This window comes from Prionailurus bengalensis, chromosome B1 (genome assembly GCF_016509475.1).
Source record: "Prionailurus bengalensis isolate Pbe53 chromosome B1, Fcat_Pben_1.1_paternal_pri, whole genome shotgun sequence".
In the NCBI taxonomy this organism is placed as follows: Eukaryota; Metazoa; Chordata; class Mammalia; order Carnivora; family Felidae; genus Prionailurus; species Prionailurus bengalensis.
In genome coordinates this window covers 201,293,553-201,314,777 of record NC_057344.1, presented here as the reverse complement: position 1 = coordinate 201,314,777, position 21,225 = coordinate 201,293,553, and the positions used below count along the sequence as shown (strand labels likewise).

At 50.1% G+C, this 21,225-nt stretch overlaps 1 protein-coding gene across 2 annotated transcripts in view; it reads left to right on the top strand.

The window, feature by feature from the left end:
- Positions 1 to 21,225, top strand: part of CRMP1 (collapsin response mediator protein 1) — a 77,864-nt gene that overhangs the window by 26,955 nt on the left and 29,684 nt on the right. For both annotated transcript variants that reach the window (XM_043573004.1, XM_043573005.1), the window contains exons 3-4: positions 2,881 to 3,065; positions 6,981 to 7,145. In XM_043573004.1, the coding sequence (XP_043428939.1) occupies positions 2,881 to 3,065; positions 6,981 to 7,145 (350 nt within the window). The remainder of the gene's footprint in view (positions 1 to 2,880; positions 3,066 to 6,980; positions 7,146 to 21,225) is intronic.

The window sequence follows — 21,225 nt, the reverse complement described above, 5'->3', positions numbered from 1 at the left end:
TGACTCTGCTGGCCCTCCCCTTCCGCCGTTAAGCAGACGAGTCTCCGGATGGTCATGTGGGGCGCAGGTCCCTGCTGGCTGGGAAGCAGGTGTGGCAGGGCTGAGACCCTGGGGGAACCACCTGCGCTGACCCCAGGCACCACCCGGCATGAGGAGGCTCAGTTATTTCCCTTTACTTTGATGGAACCCCAAGAACCCTTTTATTTGGCAGCCGTTCACCAAGCTTTCCTGACAGCTGTTCGTCTGTCTTTGTGCAGAATCTGTTATGATTCATTGAAGGTTCCGTCCAGTTTGCTCAGTGCCAGTGACTCAAACGCCGGCCGCCCAAGACTCCTGAGCGTGGTGTCGAGTGTCTGTCTCATTCTCAGAGCCTCCTTTCTCCTCGCCCCTTTTCCACACCCATTGCCATCGAGAACCTTTTAGGTTTTTCCTCCGAATGCACTGAGGGCTCCATTTGGCTCAATCCCGGTTTGGGGAGAATCTGCTTCTATCTAAGGGAAGCAGGAAGGCAGTTGAGGCTGGTGGGCAGAGCCAAGATATGAGATTTGGGGGGACCTGGCTTGAGTCCAGACCCACCACTGACTTGCTGTGTGGCCTCAGACATGTCACGTGCCTCTCTTGAGTTCTGTTTTCTTCTTTCACTTCCTGTAAAGAGAGGCGACTGTCATGCCTTTAAGACGGACCCCGAACAGCAGTACTTGCTGGCAGTGTGGCATGGTGACTGAGTCACATTCCCGATCAGACTCCACGGATACCCCCCTGTAGGGCCCATGCCCAGTCTGGGACATGCCCAAGCCGTTGCCAGCATGAAACAGTTGAACATGACCCCATCTTCTTTAGAAGCCAGTTGGAGCGTTAAATGAGATGATCCCTGAAGTGTATAGAGAAGGCCAGTGCTCAGCAGTGACCTGCCCCTGCTGTAAGGCTTGGGGGTGTCTCCTCTCGGACCCCTGACATAACGCCCTGTGTTTGGAGCTGGACAGCGGGAGGATCGGGCAAGGCAGGAGTCTGCACATCGAGATGGAAATTACAGAGGGGAAGAGGTTGGCGTTGGGAGCAGCAGTGGCCGTGGCTGCGGGAGTGGTAGGCAGTGATGGTCCCCGGTACCGTCCTTCCACTAGACCTACTTTCGGCTTCGGGACAGATAGTGTGTGACGCCCCAACTCTGTGGAAGACCCCCAAGGGGAGCCCCGTGGCCTCTGTCCCCTCCCCCCCCACTTGCCTGGACCGGCCCCACCCAGGGGTCCAAGGAGAGCCAGGGGATTCTGTTCCTGCCACCTGGGGGTGGATTCTTTTTGGGGCCTGGCATGGTGGTCACCAGAGTGACACTTTCCTGTACCTTCATTACTGATGTTTTCACATGACTTAGGATATTGTTGCCTAAGCTGATGAGCTCAGAACAACTGTATTTAAAAAAAAATCTTTTTAATGTTTATTTATTTTTGAGAGAGAGAGAGAGAGAGAGAGAGAGAGAATGAGTGGGGGAGGGGCAGAGAGAGAGGGAGCCACAGAATCCGAAGCAGGCGCCAGGCTCTCAGCGGTTAGCACAGAGCCCGACGCGGGGCTCAAACCCACCAACCGCGAAATCATGACCTGAGTCGAAGTCGGACACTCAACCAACTGAGCCACCCAGGCACCCCTGTATTATTATTTTTTTTAATAAAAATCGCTCATGTTCAGATCTAGTGGTCTTCACCAGGCGTTGACCTTGGAGGCTGTTGTATCTATCCTGGTGCTGGCTGAGCCTCCCCTCTGCCCCCCATGTCTCCTGACTCTGGTTCCAGCAGGTGAAACACAGCTGCCACCACAGGGGCAAGGCTTCGAATATCTTGGGCTCTTCTCTCTTCTTCCAGCCTTTGGAATTTTCCTTGTTTCTGGAGGGAGTTTGCAGGCACCTGGTGCATTTGGGAACAGAGGTGATGGTCAGCGTGTGCAGAGAAACCCAGCCAATTCCCTCCCGGCAGGTTTTACCCTGTTAGTGGATTTTTCTTGTGGGTCCTGGGGAGTCCAGCAGCTTCCCTGAGGTCAGTGCTCCCGAGAGTGGAAATGAAAATCCTGGTTGCTTGCCTGTATTAGCTAGCCACAGGTGCCATAACAAAGCCCCCCATACTGGGCAGTTTAAACAGCAGACATCTATTTTTTCATGGGTCTGGAGGCTGGAAATCTGAGGTCAGAACGTCAGCAGGTGGGCTTCTTTGAGGCCTCTCTCCGTGGCGTGTAGACGGCTGTCTTCGCCCCGTGTTCTCACACGATCAGTCCTCTGTACGGGTCTATGTCCTGATCTTGTCTTCTAACAACGACACCACCCAATCTTCCAGAGACACTGTTGGATTAGGGCCCACCCTAATAGCCCATTTTACCTTAAGTGCCTTTGTGAAGGCCCAGTCTTTAAATACAGTCACGTTCTGAGGTCCTTGGGCAGGGCTTCAACATCCAGCTTTTGGGGGGGGTCACACTTCAGCCCATAGCACTGTCAAAGTTTGCAGAGCTAAGGGGACTTTACTCCTGCAGTCACTGTCCTCTGTTTCCCTGAAGTGGTTGACAAAGAGTGGGGAGTACTCTGGAGGGCCAGGCTGTTCTGAGAACCCTTTGACACCAACGCCCGTAAGCCTCCCCAGATACCTGGGCTGGTAAAGCAGCCCACCTTATACCCTCCACCCCTCTGCTGTCCTGGATTGTAACCACCTGCCCACATGCCTCTCCCCTTCCTCAGGCCATGAGCCCCTCGAGGGCAGGAACCCTGCCTGAGCTTTCTCTGTCTACCCAGTGCCTTGCGTAGGACCTGGCTCAGAAATGTTTACCCAGCGGAACTGACACCACACAGTTGACTGCCATTTTGTTTTTCTCTTAAGAACCCAAGGCCATTTCTGTTGTTTCCAGACAAATAGGAGAGAACTTAATAGTTCCTGGTGGAGTGAAGACCATTGAGGCCAATGGGCGGATGGTGATTCCCGGAGGTATCGATGTCAACACGTACCTGCAGAAGCCCTCCCAGGGGATGACAACTGCTGATGACTTCTTCCAAGGGACCAAGGCAGCACTGGCAGGCGGGACCACCATGATCAGTGAGTTGCACCCCTGCCTTGGGCACATGTGACTTCTGTTCTATGTCACCAGCAGCATCAGCAACACCACAATACTCAATATAGATACAGGCACTTTGCTCAGGGGACCATTTAATATAACTCACCACAACCCTTCCATAAAGGCCAATATATTATGTGTGCCACTGGTAATACACCGATAATTTTATAGGCAATAGACATTTAAAAGTTTAAAGTATTTTAATGCATTTGAAATGAGATGACTGGCACATTGTGGGTACTATTGTTTCTTGTGCGATTAAAATGAACGTTTAAATTTCTAGGAACTGTGGACTGATTTAAAGAAAAGTATCAAGGGAAGAATGATACGGATTATAGGCAGACAAAGCCGAAAGTTCCTGAACCTGGTGTGCACATGGCTAAAGTTTGGGAACCAGTCATGTAGGTGTTACTATGAAAGATGGAGAACTAGAGGCTCACAAAGATGAAATAAGTTGCTGGACGTTACACAGTGGGGAGCAGGTTGTACTAGTCAGTATCGATGCTGTAATGCTGTGATAATGCTGCATAACAAACAGTCCCAAACTTCAAGCATCACTTGTTTTTCTTGGTCAAGGTTCTGAGGGCCCAGGGAGAGGCATGGAGTGGGTCTGCTTCAGGCTGTGGGTTGGGTTCTCAGGGACACCATGGATCCCCCATCCTGGAACCAACGGCCACCCCAACTGTGCCCTTCTCCTGGCAGATGGCAGAAGTGCAAGAAGGGTCTGGCAGGAACTTGTCACTCCTCTTACCACCTCATGTCTTCACTTACACACAGAAGTTCTGTTGGCCAAAGCAAGTCACATGGCCAAGCCCAAAGTCACTGGGATCGCACTCTGCCCACCACGAGCCATGGGGAAGGTGGGGAGCAGAGGAAGAATTGTGCACAAATAATGCCATGTACCTCAGTGGTTTCTTTGGAGGCTAGATTCTTCCTCTACTGCACTTTTCAGTCCCCTATATTTTTTTAAGTAGCTTTTGTTTCTTGGATTCCATTTTAATAAATGGTTTTTAAAAATATTTATTTATTTTGAGGGGGGGGCGGAAAGTGAGCATGAGTTGGGGAGGGACGGAGAGAAAGAGAGAGAGAGAATCCCAAGCAGGCTCTGTGCTGTCAGCATGGAGCCTGACATAGGGCTCAGTCTCACGAATCGTTAGATCATGACCCGAGCCGAAATCAAGAGCCAGTCGTTTAACCTACTGAGCTACCCAGGCGCCCCTTAGTAAATGATCTTAATTAAGCATTAGCTGATTTTCAGTGTTCTTTCAACTGGTAGGCTCTCTGTATCCAGGCAGCTCATCCCCAAACTGGCCACAACCCTGCCCACCTCTCTTCCTCCAACAAACCCCTTTGGAAATACATTGTGAGCTAGAGCTCGCCATCGTGGGTGGGGCTCGAACCCACGAGCAGCGAGATCATGACCTGAGCCAAAGTCGGACGCCTAACTGACTGAGCCACCCAGGTGCCCTATAGGATGAGCTGTATAATAGGAGCCTCCCCACCCCCCCACCCCCCACCATAGTATTGCTGGGAGACATACATGAGGTTACTGAGCGTAGTGCATGACACATGATAAGTACTTGGAAATATGAGCTCGGATGGTTCTGAGAGGTGGAGATGGAAGTTCCCGGCTCAGGTGGCCTGTGTGGAGTAGAGGACAGAGCCCCAGATGAGGAGTCAGGATCTCCAGAGTCCCCCTTTGCTCTTTTCCCATCATGAGCTTTGAGACTCTTGGGGAGGCTCCTGGCCCATTCGTTGGGTCTCCTCCTCCCCGTCTGTAATAGGGTGGTTTTCACAGTGTGTTTTACGGAACTCCAAGAACCTGTGACAACACCAGGAGGACCATAGTAAGAGGAGTGTGAGGGGCAGCGAGGTTCTGAGTCCCCACCCCATTTTTTCATTCAGCTGATCCTTATTGAGGGTTGCTCTGTGCCAGGCACGGTGCTAGGTGTTGAGGGAAAGGATGGAAAAAGCAGGCATGGTGCTGGTTCTCCAGGGGTTGCAGGCTCGGGGGGGGGGTTACAAATCATATATGACTATATATCCATGTCTATAGTCTGTGACTCGGGCTACAACAGAAAGGTGCACAGAACTCTGAACCGAGGGGCCAAAGCATTCAAGGAAGGCTTCCCTGAAGAAGTGGCATTCATGCAGGGATCTGGAGGATGAGTATGAATTAACTGGGTGAAGAAGGTGGAGGGGACCAGAGCCCCAGGAAGAGAGAACGACATGTGCAAACACCCCGTGATGGGAGAACACAGTTTGCATTTAAGAGACCCATGAGGCATGAATGCAGAGACTTAGGGGTAGAGTCCTGTGAGATAAGACTGGAAGGTGAGGGTGGTGCTGAGCCTCGATGGCTGAGGTAAGAATGTTGGACTCTTTCATATGGGCAATGAGCAGCTGTTGAAGGATTTTAAGCAAAGAGTGATGTGATCTGCTGATCTGCTTTGGGTTTTAAAGAGACCATAATAGAGTGGCCTAGATCAGATGTGGCTGGACCGGTGGGATCACAGTAGCTCACTGAGAGAAGAGGGTGGCTAGGACTAGGGGTGTGGCCATGGAGTGGACAGAGGTGGACAGCTCCAGGGACACATAGGAGGGAAATCTAAGCACTTGGTGATGGGTCGGACGTGGGGGTATCTGAGAGAAAGGAAGTGTCAAGAATGACCCCTTCGATCCTAGGTATGGAACTAAGGTGGTATCTGCACAGCTAAGGAGGTGGCGGGGGACCAGATGTGCAAGGGGTAACGATGTTGCATAAGGTTTGGGACATTTGAATCTGGAGGAGCTTTTGAGTGTTGCTAGTGGAGAGGTCGGGGAAACAGCTGGTTTCAGAGTTCTGCAGCTAAGCTGGAGTGGTACATTTTAATGATCAGCTACATGGAAGGAGACATTCCAGGACCAAGCCATGAGGAATTCGACCATTTAATGGCCAAGGAGAGGCAGAAAATTCTACAAGGAGCCTGAGGAAAAATGGCCACAGAAGTAGAATAAAAGCCAGCAAGCCGTGTTGTCATGGAAACCAAGAGGAGGGAGTGATTCACTGTGCCCTGAGAGGGCCAGGGGAGTCAGGATTGGATGTTTCCATTAAATCCAGAGACATGGAGACCGAATTAGCAAAGGCCAGTGCTTTAGATGGGTGGAGGAGTGAGTGGCAGGAGAACAGGGACCTCTCTTTATAGGTGTCTGGCTGTAAAGGGTGGATGTTAGGGAGATAGGGCAGTAGCTAGAGGGATATACGAAGCCAAGTGAGGCTTAAAAGTTAGGCGTCTCCCCTTTCATTTGCTTTACATTTAAGATTTTATTTGAAAAAGCGTGATGAAATTAACATTCTTTTAGTCTCTAAAGTCTTTTTCACTTTTCATCTACGGCAGCATGGGGTAGGGGAAAGGTTCAGACTGCAGCAGACGAGACTCTGGGGATCTTCCTGCTGCTTAACTAGTTGTGTGATGTTAGACAAGTTCCTTGCCTTCTTTGAGCCTCAGTTTCTTCATCTGCAATGGAGATGCTAATATTCACTTCGTGGGGTGGTTGAGAGGATTAAATGTGATAATTTTAGGCCTTGTGGCCGTATCTGAGGCATCGTAAGCATTCAACAAACGGTTGTGAGACTGTTGCTGCTGCCGAAGATGACAATGACAATGGTGGTGACCATGCCGCTGCTGATGGTTATGGTAGTCATGGTGACATTGATGGCAATGTTGACGATGATGATGAAGAGGGTTGTGACGATGAGGATGTTGATCTTGGTGATGGAAGTGGGGGTGATGATTAAGGTGGTGGTGGTGATGACGGTGATGGTGGTGATGGGGTGAAGAGGCTATTAGAGCCTACCATTGGGACATCTTGGGTCCTAAACATCTTGGAATGTGACAAGTACCGTTCTTTCACAGTTGACCATGTTGTCCCTGAACCTGGGTCTAGCCTGCTGACCTCCTTCGAGAAATGGCACGAAGCAGCTGACACCAAGTCCTGCTGCGACTATTCCCTCCATGTGGACATCACGAGCTGGTACGATGGCGTGCGGGAGGAGTTGGAGGTGCTGGTGCAGGACAAAGGTCAGTTAAAGTCTCAGAATGGGGGCGCAGTTCTGGAATTTCTGGTTCTTTGGCGGGTCTGATTATGTGAAGTGAAAAATCCCTTTATCTGCGTCTGCGGGGAGCCCAGCTATGTGCTGCACGCTGTCGCATAAACAATGCAAAAACGGGATCCTCTATAAGGGGTCTGTCCTCTTCTCCTTTGAGCCCTTGGGAGGTATCCCCCTGTTCACAGAAGCAAGCCTCATTTCCTTAGCCTGGCACGCAGGGCCCCCGCTGATCTAGTCCCCTTTCTCTTTCTCTGCTTAAACGTATCTGGGGCACTTGTTATCCTGGATGCCGTCCCCTGAAACCTGCTTGACCACTGGACCTGTGCTCACACTGAACCCCCTACCAGGATGGCCCTTTCTTCTACTCTGCTTCCCGAGCTCAACTAACACCTTCTCCAGTTTCTCCTTTTTTGGCTCTCCCCTCTCCATCGTACTTGGACTATGGGACACTGGTTCTTTGGCTTGTCTGTTACACCCTGAGCTCTATGAGTGGGGGGATCGTCTCTATCCAACTCTGTATCCCAGGCCGTTTCCCTTCTGTTTGGACTCACTCACACCGGGTGGCCCTGCACAGTGTAGACACTACAGTGTGCATCGTGTTGAGATGACTTAAATTGCAGATACATGAAGCAAAACAAGAGAACAGAATGAACCAGGACAGGAGTGGTCTGTCTGGAGAGGGACTGTTCTGGATGCTCTCTGAAGAGGCACCCTCAAATGAATGAGATGCTTCAAGGAGACCTAGAGGGTGTTTTCAATTTTTAAGATAGAGATGCTGTGTTTTCTCATTATAAGAGTATATTCTCCACAATACAAAAGAGTCAGGAAATAAAGAAAAGGAAAAAATGTTTTTCTTCTGGCCATACCCCCCCGCCCCCGCCACCTACATTAACGTTAAGGAGTATTGCTTTCCATTCCCTGTCTATTTAGACGATTTCCTCCTTATGTAGTTAGACGACGGCAGTTATTCGAGATCCTTCTATTTCCACTTAACATTTTATGAGTAATCATTAGTTTTCATTAGTAACTTTTTAATGGCTTGTAATGTAGCACGTAGTGGTTAATTTGCTTATTTTCTTTTTATCGGGCACTTAGGTTTTCTGTCTGCTTTACTGTAAATGGTGTTACGGTGAACATCTTTGTCCACAGACATTTGTTTGCATCTCGAATTGCTTCCTTCGGTTTCCAGAGGTGGAATTACAAGGTCAAGGTGTTAACGTTTTTCAAGATTGTGACACTTGCAGCCAAATTGCTTTCCTGGAGGATGCACACGCTTGCATGCCCACGATCCCCGTGTCTCTGGCTCCTTGCACGTGTGCACCGTGGGGCGTTACTTATACAAAATCCTTGTAAATTTGATGAGGCAAATCCAGTCTATCAGCATACGCTGCAGTTTTTTTTTTTATCGTTAATTATGTCAGACATTTTGCATCCTCGTTGTGAATGTCCGACTGTATTCTTTGCCTACTTAACAAGTTTGGGTTTTCTGTGTCTGAGTTCTCCACATCAAGAAGGCGATATCCCTCCCTCGCGGTGGCTGTGAATCACACTCTTGTTTGGGGCATCGCAATCCAAGGGAATTTACAATTCTGTACCTTGCCTTCCTCACCTCGTGTTAAGTCCTGAGCAATTTTCCACCCTCCCCATGGGGCTCATCGTATCCGTTTTAGCAGAGCCTGACCCAGTGGGGATGTGCAGAGGGGACAGGGGGGACACTGAGATCACAAAGCTGTCACAAGAGAATGCCACAGGGAGGGGACTTTGTGGGGTCGTATTTATCGCATTGTCCTGGAGGAGGGCAGAGAATTTTCTCCCCTTGACCGGACGCTTGTAAGGAAATGGTTTGTGGAGGTTTTTCGGTGCATCCCTGGTTTTAAGTGTTTAACTCGTATTGTGTAATGTTTTTCTATTGATTTAAGAGCTAGTGCACGTAGGGAGCCTGGGTGGCTCAGTCGGTTGAGCGTCCGATTTCGGCTCAGGTCATGATCTCACGGTTCGTGGGTTCGAGCCCCGTGTCGGGCTCTGTGCTGACAGCTCAGAGCCTGGAGCCTGCTTCGGATTCTGTGTCTCCCTCTCTCTCTGGCCCTGCCCCGCTCATGCTCCGTCTCTCTCTGTCTCAGAAATAAAGAAACATTAAAAAAACAAAACAGGGAGGGGCGTCTGGGCGGCTCAGTCGGTTAGGTGTCCGACTTCGGTTCAGGTCGTGATCTCATGGTTTGTGGTTTCGAGCCCCGCGTTGGGCTCTGTGCTGGCAGCTCGGAGCCTGGAGCCTGCTTCGGATTCTGTGTCTCCCTCTGTCTCTGCCCTTCCCCTGCTTGTACTCTGTCTCTGTCTCAAAAATAAATAAACATTAAATAAATGAAAACAAAAGAACTAATGCGCATTTATTGAGAAACAGTATGGAAGTGTCTAACATAAAAAGTGATAATTTGGTGTTTGTCTTCTCAGGCATTTTTCCTATTTGTATATTTGTGAGGTACATGCTCACATAGCCATAATTTTTACTTAAGTGGAACTGTAATATGCATAATCTGCAGGATGCTTTTTAAAAAATTTTTTTAAATGTTTATTTATTTTTGAGAGAGAGAGAGAGCAGGGCTGAGCTGTCAGCACAGAGCCTGACGTGGGGCTCGAACCTGTGAACCGTGAGATCGTGACCTGAGCTGAAGTCGCACGCTTAACTGACTGAGCCACCCAGGCGCCCCTGCAGTATGCTCTTTTAAAGAATATTTTTCATTCTTTTAGGTTTTTATTTATTTAATTTGAGAGAGAGAGAGAGACAGAGACAGAGACAGAGAATCCCAAGCAGGCCCTGCACTGTCCACATGGAGCCCGATTAGGGGCTTGAATCCACAAACCACGAGATCGTGACCTGAGCCAGTATCAAGAGTCAGACACTTAACTGACTGAGCCACCCAGGTGCCCCTGCAGTATGCTTTTTTCCTCAATAAGTGTCATGGACAACCAGGCCCCTCCGCTTAGCAGCTGTGTGACCTTAGGCCAATCCTTCAACCTCTCTGTGCCTCAGTTTCCCCATCTGGAGAATAGAGGTAACAACGAGGTTGTTTTGAAAGTCCAACGAGAGGGGGTGCCTGGGTGGCGCAGTCGGTTAAGCGTCCGACTTCAGCCAGGTCACGATCTCGCGGTCCGTGAGTTCGAGCCCCGCGTCAGGCTCTGGGCTGATGGCTCAGAGCCTGGAGCCTGTTTCCGATTCTGTGTCTCCCTCTCTCTCTGCCCCTCCCCCGTTCATGCTCTGTCTCTCTCTGTCCCAAAAATAAATAAACGTTGGAAAAAAATTAAAAAAAAAAAAAAAAAGAAAGTCCAACGAGAGGCTATGTATAAAGTACTTAGAGGAGTGCTGGCCCCTGGTTTGATTCTGTATTATTAGTTATTTCTTTTATCATCATTCCATCATTTCTCCTAAGAGTCTTCCATTTTATGGAGGTACTGGGTTAATCTACTCCCTAGTGGAGAATTTTAAAAAATCGTGTTGTCAGGGCTCGCAGGGAGCCGACTCGGAGGCAGAGGATGGCCTGTAGGAAGCGAGTGTGGATTAGTTTCATGTTGCTGTTATAACAAACTCTAGCAACCTGTGGTTTAAAACAACCCAGATGGCACCTCTGGAGGCTGGAAGTCTGAAGTAGGCTTTAAGGTTCAAGACAAGGTACTGGCAGGGCGGGCTCCTTCTGGAGGCCCGGGGAGAACACTTCCTTGCCCTTTTTTAGAAAAATATTTCTTAATGTTTATTTATTTATTTGTGAGACAGAGAGAGAGAGAGAGAGAATGCGAGCAGGAGAGGGGCAGAGAAAGAGGGAGACACAGAATCCGAAGCAGCCTCCAGGCTCCGAGCTGTCGGCACCGAGCCCGACGCGGGGCTCAAACTCACGGACCGCGAGATCATGACCTGAGCAGAAGTTGGACACAACCGACTGAGCCACCCAGGCGCCCCTTCCTTACCTTTTCCAGCCCCTACAGGCTGCCCAAGTGCCTTGGCCCCTGGCCCTGCATCCTTCCAGCCACTGCCTCCCTCCCCCCTCATTGACTGCAACCTCTCCCTTCCTTCTTTCACTAAAAAGGACCCTGGTGATCATACTGGGCCCACTCAGGTGATACAGGATGATCTTTTATCTCAAGGTCCTTAATTTAATCTTACCTGCAGATTCCCTTTGTTGGGAAGGGAACACAGTCATAGTTCCTGGGGATTAGGGTGCGGACGTCCAGTCTTTGGGGGGGGGCGTTATTTTGCCTCCCACAAGCCGAATCCAGGATCCACCCCTGTGAGCGAAGCCCAGGAAACAGGATTGGCTGCAGGGAGCTCTGAGACCTGACGCCCTTCAGATGGATCCCGAGGACGCCAAGGGCGTGGGGACTTCACACCTCCCACCAGCCCGGCATTGGGTGTGGCCCCTCTGGGATGGGGCATGACCTTGAGCTAGGCTGCTCTGTGCATGGAGGGTGGTACAAACAGGACTGACAGCTGAGGGCCATCTGCCTGCAGCTCGCCCAGCAGCCGGGGCTGGGGAGCCGGGAAGAAGTCCTTCATCCGAAGAGGGCTCTTGGGGCTCCTGACGGCACCTGCTGCTGCCTGTTTGCAATTGTTTGGTGTTTCAGTGTTCTGGGAAAACATGTTTGTGAAGATACCCATGCTTACCTGTGTAGATATTTTACAGGGCGAGGAGCTGGAAGGGGACACTGGGTGCTCTCCACCCTGCGTCTGTGCGGGGCTGTTGGTGTTGGGGTGGGAGACGACGGTGGAGGCGGTGGTTTCTGGGACGAGCTGGGCCACCTGCAGCAGGTGGGCAGGTCACCGGCTCTGTCCCTAACTTTGTTTCGTTTTCTAACACTGGGCAGCGTTAGGACTCTCCCTCCCACAAGCGCCCATGGAAATGGCTTGTAAGTGCCTTATACGAAGCAGCAGGTGTGGGACGGTCCCAGCAGATAGACCGCCTGGGTTCAAATCCTGCCCTTCCGCCTCCTGGCTGCGTGATGCTGGACAAGTCCCCCAGCGGAGCTCTCTGTGGTTGCTCGGCGGCCCCTCATCCAGGGCCCTGGTACCTGGCACCACAACCTGAGCTCGGTGTTAATTCTCCACCCTGATGGAGGTCTTGGTTGTTGTAGCAACCTCAGAGGTAGGCCGTGCGTGGTAGGGATTGCTTTGCTTGAGGTACCACAGCTGGTGAGCTCCTCAGTCCACCCGGAAGCCAGGCATCAGGCATCGAACCCGGCATGTCTCTCGATGGTCCCCATGGGGTGCTCTCTGTGGAGAGAGGTCCTACCCCAGTCTGCCCTAGTGAAGGAGGAGGAAGCGCTGCCAGAGCCAGGGGCCCGTGTCCACACTTGGCAGGCTCTGCCAGAGCAGCGGATGCAGTGACAAGGGCTGGTGTCTGTGCAGCCGCCCACAGAGGCAGTGACCTCAGTGGAAGGGCTTTGGGCAAGAAGTAGTTGTCTCTGGGGCTTTGCCCCCACCACCCGTCTCCCCCTCCCCGGGAACCTGGGGCACTGTGGTCCCTCAGGCAGGATCCTGGATGCTTACCCAATGCCCCGGGGGCCTTCAGCCTCATTCATCATTTGGTGGCCCCCCCGGGCTGCCTAATCTTGGTGCAACTGAGGCATGCAGGGAGGTCCCACACCAGTGTTCAGTGGTGAACACTCATCTTCCTGGAGGGGCTCAAGCATCCACACCTCCTAGAAGCCTTTCCTGCTTGCTCTGCACTCCAGGATGGGGTCCCCTTGGAGCCCCCACAGCCCCAGAGGGGGCTTCTCCAGCAAGGCTGTGGGGCTCAGCGCTCTCACTGCCCTCTCGACCGTGATGACTCAGGAAGAGGTTGGTTTTTCTCATCTCTGTTCCCAGGCCAAGGCTGGCACACAGTGGCCCCCTGTTCGGTTGTCTCATCGGGAGCAGGAGGCATTTGGATTAAATCACCAGTTCTTCTGGGCTGCTGGAGCCCGGCCCCAGGCCCCGCTGAACCTGAATTCCCAGAGGGAGGGTTTGCAAAGCTCAGGTATTCTGATGCAAAGCAGGGCTGGGGCCACTGGCTGGATGACTGCCCAGGGCCTGCCCTGCATCCACCCTGTGTTAGGGTTTTAGGAATCACCCAAAAGACCATCAGCCCCCTAAGACCCCTGGGCCCTCAGACAGGTCTCAGGCTGCACCTCACATCCCCTGAAGGAGACCCAGGACTGGAACCCTCTGCTCGAGGATGGGTGAGCCAGTGAAGATGCCCTCCTTTGGGGCCCAGAGGGTTAACCACAGACAGGCTGTAGGGGTTGCTAGGACCAAAGGGCCTGGAGGAAACAAGAATTCCCAGGTCCTCTGTAGAAGCTGGCCCCTGCCAGGGGCAATTATTCTTGCTTTTTCCTTCCTGTTGGCCAGTCCTGTGTCTGAGATTGGGTGGACGGGTTATGAAGGATATTGCTATCAGGGCTCCTAAGTGCACAGATTCCTTCTTATCCCCAAGGCAAGCAGCACCATCAGGGGCCTTGGCTGAAGCCCTCCCGCCTCCTCTGTGCACCTGCAGCCCCATCAAAACACAGGTGGGATCCTCTCTAAGCCCTGCCCAGCCCCGCCTGGTCTTCCTTCTCCTTCTCAAGGTGCTCAGTGAATGGTGGTAACCTCAGGGCTCCAGTCCAGGCCCCCCTGCCTGAGGGGCCCCTCAGCTTCCATAGTGTCTTATGGCCAGGGTCACCCATCTGCCATGACCCTGGCCCAGACTCACACAGAAAATAGCTCTCTAGACGCCCACATGGGGCTCGACTTACCAGGTCCTCCCAAACCCATCAGGGGTTCCAGTGAACCCTACTGTCTGTCAGTCGGGGCCTCACAAGGGGCACCCCTGTCCAGCCATTCACTCAAGGCAGAAACCTGGAGACCCCTGTCAATGATCATTCCCGATGTGCCCTTCGCTCTTCCTTCCCCATCCGTCACTGGATCCACGGCTTTACCTGTGCAGTAGCTCAGATCTGACTGTGGGTCTCCACCCCCGGTCCCTTCCCTGATGCGGGGCTCACTGTGTCTCCTCCAGATATTCCCCCTAGGTCTCTGTCCCCAGTCCTACCCCTCCAGTGCATTCTTCCCCCAGCCACACAAGTGGGATTGAAAACAGTAATTAGTGTGGATGCCTGCAGTGGCCCCACAGTGTCCCCAGGATAAGTTCCAAGGTGCTCACATGGCTTCGAAGGGCTTTTCCTCAGGTGCCTGCACATCGGAGAGGTGCAGCAAATATTGGGGAGCTGACAGAGTTCCTGAGAGACGCTCTGGCGAACTTCTGTACCCCAAGTGTTTAGCACACACCTGCATAGAGTAAGTTCTCAGTGCATACTTACTGCATGAATGAATGAGTTAGGGGAGGAGGAGAGGGAGGGAGGGAAGGGAGGGAGGGAGGAACATGCCTGGTGTCCTTTCCTACAGCATTTTAGCTCTCTAAGTCAGAGGGCTTGCTCAGGAATCTCGAGGGTCATCATCACTGGACTGCGGAATCAAGCACAGGAAATTTTCAGGATGGGAGATCAATTTAGAGCTCCTGCAGTTCAGTCTGCCTGTTTTTAGAAATGGAACCTGAGCTCAGAGAGGTGTAGTCGCCTCCCAAGTGCCACACAGCAGCTAGCGCTTGGACTCGGTTGTCTCTGACAGAGCTCTGCTGGCGCTTCTGGTGTCTTTGGCACCCTCTTGGGGTGGTCCACTGGGAGAACGTGCCCTTGTCTCAAGGCACAGGCTTGGCAGCTGGGGCTCAGGCTGGAGTCAGCCCCCTTGGGTGCTCCCTTTGCTGGGAGCCCTTGTCCGGGGCACAGGTGCAACTCCTCACAGCTGCTGTCCAGCCCCTGACCTCCTTCTTGCCAAGTGCTTTTTTCACTCTATTCAGGCTGCCAAGAGAACAGGTTCACCGTGCGTCTCCCAGGGACGGGCTCAGCCCGTGGGATATGAAAGTTGTGGTTCAGCACTTGAATCCATCTTTCGATCAAGCAACTTACGGCTTATTTTAGAAATCTCAAAATACAAGAAGTTATTCTAGAAAACGGTGGTGCCAGCATGCCGTGTAGACTTGGCAAGGGAGAATGGCTTCCCTTGGGATGGAATTTTTTATAAACCACTGACAGGGAAGTCCTGCCTGTGTTTTCTAAGCCACAGACCCCTATTAATAGCACTTACTGGCTTTGTTGGATGTCAGCAGCATTTCGGTCTCAAAATAGAAACTTTAATGCAGAAACCATTGAAAAAAAGAGGAAAAAAAATCAAGCCCAGTAAAGAAGAGAGGAACTCATATTGGCTAGGTGCTAGGCTGTGTCACTTAGGTCAGGTGTTTAGCCCGTGTCACTTGGTTATTTTCTAAGAACAGCAGTGTACGGGCAATGGTGTCATTCCACTATTGGTATGAACCTCCTGGATCTTTCTCCGAGCACTTCCATTGTCTCTTTGTCACATTTCCCTGTGTATCAGCTAGCTTTTGCTGTGTAACAAACCACTCCAAACCTAAGACTTAAAACAACAATCATTAATTACCTTCTGATTCTGTTGGTTGACAACCACAGCTGGGCTCAGTTGAACAGTTTCTCTACTGATCCTGTCTGGGCTCACTCAGACATTTGGGCCTCAGCTCGAATGGCTGTGGGAAGGGGGGTGGGGGAATGCTCCACACATGATCCCTTGTCCTCTCATGGGCTCTCTGGGACCTCTTCACTTGGTGGCAGTGTTCCAACAGGTGAACGTAGAAGCTGGAAGCCTTCCTGAGGATTAAGCTTAGAACTCACCCAACATCATGTCCATTGCATCCTGTTGGTCAAGTTGAGTCGCAAGAGTATCCCAGATTCAAGGGACGGGAAAAAAAGACTACTCCACTGATGAGATGAACTTGGAACAATTCGTGGCCATTTTAATCTAAATTGTGTCTCATCTGGCCATAATTAGTGCAGTTCTCCTTCATTCGTTCAAAATATTCTCAACTCCATCCAGCCATCTCAAAATTTCCCTCCAGTTATGGCATCAGGCTCAGAGTCCAGTATCTCATTATGAGCAAGTATGTAGGATGTGGATGAGGTTCCTTGGGTATGACTTCTCTTGGTCCAAAGACCTGTGAGCCTAAGAGGTAAGTTCTGTGCCTCCCCTCCCTGTACACCTCACATCCGATGGTGGGGCACAGACAGGACAACCACGATAAACAGTCCATTTGAAAAGAGACAAGACGAGTGGCACATGGTCATAACTCCACAGGACTGGAATCCAGCCGGACACATTGCTGGGAAGACCTTTTCTGGGGGTAGAGAACATTCCTTCATCCAGGCCAGTCCTTCTCCTTGGGAGTGGTGCCCAAGTTCAGGGGCTGGCAGACTCCACAATCTGTGGGCCAAATATGGCCCGTGGCCTGTTTCTAGGTTTCTATGCAGGCTATCAACCCGGAATTTCACATTCTTAAGGGTTTTTCCAAACAAAATCCAAACAGCAACAAGGAAACAAAGAAGAATTTGTGGCAGAGACTATATATGGCCCACAAAGCCTAAAACATGTACTATCTGACCCTTTACGGAAAAGCTTCCTGTCCCCTGCCCTAGGCCATTGCTTGCATAGCTCAGGCTCTACCCTCTGGACTCTTGGCCAGACCCTTAGAGACATAGTTTGCTTTCCATAAAAGTGACCCATGTTTGCAGCAAAGTACCTTTCTCAGCCTTTTCCCTACCCATGGAAAGTTCATTTTGAACAGGCTCAGTCTCTTTTAGTCACAGAGGGTATACTTTTCTTAAAAACATTGTGGGTTTCCAATGGTCACATTGTAGTTCACTCCATTGGACAAATGGACACTCCAATGGACAAATTTTTTTTTAATGTATGCATTTTGAGAGAGCGCCCCCATACATGTGTGCATGTGTGAGTAGAGGAGGGGCAGAGACAAAGGAGAGAAAGAATCCCGTGCGGGCTCTGCACTGTCAGCACAGAGCCTGACGTGGGGCTCAAACCCACGAACTGTGAGATCGCGACCTGGGCTGAAATCAAGAGTCGGATGCTCAATCAACTGAGCCACCCAGGCACACCACGGACAAATCTTTTTTTGAGACGGGCTTCTTTCTACTTTAGGTGACTGTCAGTGTGCTATGTGATGATACTTATAAGATTCTTAGAAGCCCTGGGGCACCTGGGTGGCTCAGTCGATTAAATGTCCAACTCCTGGTTTCGACTCAGGTCATGATCTCACAGTTCGTGAGTTTGAGTCCCACGTCGGGCTCTGTGTTGATGGTGCAGAGCCTGGTTGGGATTTTCTCTCTCCCTCTCTCTGCCCCTCCTCTGCTCATGCCCTCTCCCTCCCTCTCTCTCTCTCACCTTCTCTAAATAAATAAATAAAACTTAAAATTTTTTTTTCAAAAAAAATTTTTTTTGAAGCCCTTTGTCTGGCCAAAGAAGTTTACTGGGCACCACCTTGGGTTTCTATGAGGTCTTAACAAAGAGTTCTGGGTATACCCTTGATTGAATCTTACACTTGAGGTCATTTTTCACTTTGAGAACTGTTTGCAGATTGGCAAGAGTAGAGAGAAGTCGCCCTGTGTGTTCACTGAATTTCGCTTGCAAACTAACCTGATCCTTGCCCCTCAGGTCCATTTTGATGTGTGTCTTCTGGTGCTTCATCACATGTAGCTTAGAGAAACCAACTGGCACTTGCTATGTTCTTCATGGAAATCATTTTAGGCAGACCCGCAAGTTCTCTGGGTACATTTTCCTCCAAGTTACTCGTCATGGTTTTTCCCATCATGTTGCCACTACCTAGGATGAAGGGCCCCTTTCCCACCCTCCACTAACAGTTTGTTGGGTATTTTCCCCCAGCCTTTGCCTACAGTTTCCTCGGGACTGTTCTGACCTCCACTCACTCCCCAGTCCCAAGGCCAAGGCCACGTGTTTTAGGTTTTGGCCACTGCAGCACCCGACCTCCAGGCACTGATTTCTGTATCAGGTAGCCTTTGTTTTTAGAACAAACCACTCCAACATCTAGTGGGTTAAAATGGCAACTGTTAAAACCACGATGAGATACCACCTTACACCCCATGGAAGGGGTGTTATCAAAATATCCGAAAAGAACAAGTGTTGACAAGGCTGTGGGGAGATGGGAAGCCTTGGGTACCATCGGTGGGAATGCAAAATGGTGCAGCCACTTTGGAAAGCAGTATGGAGGTTCCTCAAGAAATTAAGCATAGAGCCACCCTACAGTCTAGCAGCTCTAGTTCTGGGTATTTATCGGGAAGAATTGAAGGCAGGGATTTGAAGAGAATTGTACAGCATTGTGCACAATAGGAGAAAGGTGGAAGCAGACCAAATGTCCATCGATGGGTGAATGGATAAGCAACACATACATCTCCATGACCTGTCTTCCCACAGGCTCTCCCAGGACCCTTCACATGAGGCTCCAAAGTGAGCTGGAAGCCCCAAGGCGAGGCTTGGAGCCAATATGGCATCACTTCTGCTTCAGACCATTGGTCGGCACACGTCTCCAAACCAGCCCGCATTCAAGGAGTGGGGAGAGGCAGAGTCACTGCAGAACTTTGTGAAACTTTAAAAAATGTATCAGCCTGTTTAATTTCTTCCTAGCACCCATCTCTGCATGAAACGCCCTTGCTTATTTATTCACTTATTGCTTATTCCCAGTAGAAGGTAGGCAGGCATCCTTCTTCCTTCCTGGGTCACAGCTGTATCTCAAACTTCTAGGATGGTGTTCATGCATAGTAAGGACTCAGTAAATATCTGATGAGTGAGAAAATAAATATTCCATGAGAAAGGGCTTCTGGGGTCCAATAAGTTTGGGAAATGCTCCCTGTTTATTCTGTTCTTGAATATTCTTAATGCACATTATCATGTTAAAATCCGGGGGAAGCCCTGCAGTAAAGAAACCTGTTCGTTGCTGATGAATCAGGTTTTCTTTACCAATATGGATATCAACATCCCCGTGTTTGATTGCAAACAACAGAATCCCTCCAGATTTTGGCTTAAGTTGAATGGAGCAGATGTGCCTTAGGGATAATGATGTGTATCCAAGCATCCTTTGCAAGGGCGTCTTGCCTCCTGTTCTTCTGTGCTTTTCTCTCTGAGCCAGCTCTGTTCCCCCTCACCCTTGACCTGCATCCTCCACTTCTGTCTCACCATGATGGAATGCAGCGGCCCGCCCTTTGGGTGTGCATCTCTGTTTCAGAGACCAGCAGGTGTTTGGGGATATTGACTGGACTCTGTCCTTCCTCCTGGCTCAGCTCAGCCTCTGCCAGGGGCCCAGTCCTAGACTACCATCTGTGGTCTGTGGTCACGTGGTATGGACATGGCTGCCTCCAAGGTTATGAGGTGGGGAGAGTAAGAGTGGGGTTGCCAAGAACTGGAAGGGATTGTGAATGGGTTGACAGTCCAGTAAGTGTTCACTGCAGTCCTTGAGAACTGGTGTTTCATGCAGCCTCCTTGGAGAAAAACTGTTAATGATGGCATCTGTGAATTTGGGAGGTTTTGTGAATACCAGGACCCACTGTGTTTCCTTAGGCTCATTGCTAGTACTGGCAGCATCCAGCCGAATATTCTGGAACGTTTACTACTCTTGATACGCATGGCTTAATTGGTTTTTTAAGCAGGTGCAAATTGGTATGTAAGAGGGACTCATTTCGATGCACATTCACTAGCTCTGGGCACCATGTGTTAAGATGTGGTGCGGTGCTGAGGTTTTAGTTTGAATTACTTTGATTACAAATAAAATCAATTTTTTTTGTCTTTATTAGTTAGCCATTTTTTTTTTCTTAAATTGTCTGAAAGTACTGTTTTCCCTTTGGGGTTTTTGGCTTCTTTGCTTTTATTTGAATATTTTGAACCTAAAGTAAAGCAGAAGTAGAAAAACCACACAAATAAAAACAATGTGGCTTCATGAATTATGATGAGGCTCCCCTACTCAGACAAGAAATAGAGCTTTGCCAGGTGCCCCCCAGTAGAAGATCCGTGGGCTGTGTTGCTGTCATAATACCCTTCTCCCCCCAAAAATAACTGTGTCTGCTGTTCTTATGTTTTATTTAAAAAAATTTTTTTAGGTTTATTTATTTGCTCTGAGAGAGAGAGGAAGGGGCAGAGAGAGAGGGAGAGAGAGAATCCCAAACAGATTCTACACTGTCAACCCAGAGCCCAACACGGGGCTTGAACGCATGACCCTCGGATCGTGACCTGAGCTGAGATCTAGAGTCAGATGCTTAGCCACCTGAGCCACTCAGGCACCCCAGAAACGGATACTTTTAATGTTGCTTTCCGAATATTACTTTTTCTTTCAATTTTTCCTAATAATTTGACAAGGAATTTTTGTTGCCAGGATTTTCTTTTTTTTTTTTTTCAACGTTTTTATTTTTATTTTTGGGACAGAGAGAGATAGAGCATGAACGGGGGAGGGGCAGAGAGAGAGGGAGACACAGAATCAGAAACAGGCTCCAGGCTCTGAGCCATCAGCCCAGAGCCCGACGCGGGGCTCGAACTCACGGACCGCGAGATCGTGACCTGGCTGAAGTCGGATGCTTAACTGACTGTGCCACCCAGGCGCCCCAGTTGCCAGGATTTTCTACACAAGGAAAGATTTTTGGTTTGTCTTCACCATTATTTAGTATAAAGGAATTCTAAATCCCATTTCATAGTTTGCCTTCAACTCATATTATCTAGACACCTCTGGATTCCATGAACAAGCAGTAATTGCACAGCACATATTATGGGTGTGCAAATTAAAATAGTATTTAAGAGGTGCCTGGGTGGCTCAGTCTGTTAAGCGTCCGGCTTGGGTTCAGGTCGTGATCTCATGCTTTGTGAGTTTGAGCCCCACATCCGGCTCTGTGCTGACAGCTCAAGCCTGGAGCCTGTCTTCGGATCCTGTGTCTCCCGCTCTCTCTGCCCCTGTCCCGCTCATGCTCTGTCTCTCTCTCAAAAATAAACATTAAAAAAAGTATTAAAAAATAAATAAACATTAAAAAATAATAAAGTCGTATTTAAGACATGGTGCCTGTCCTCAAGCAACTGGAAGGTGTGTTAGGGAAGAGTCCCCTACGTCCCGTGCTCCCTGCTGGCCTGTCCACAC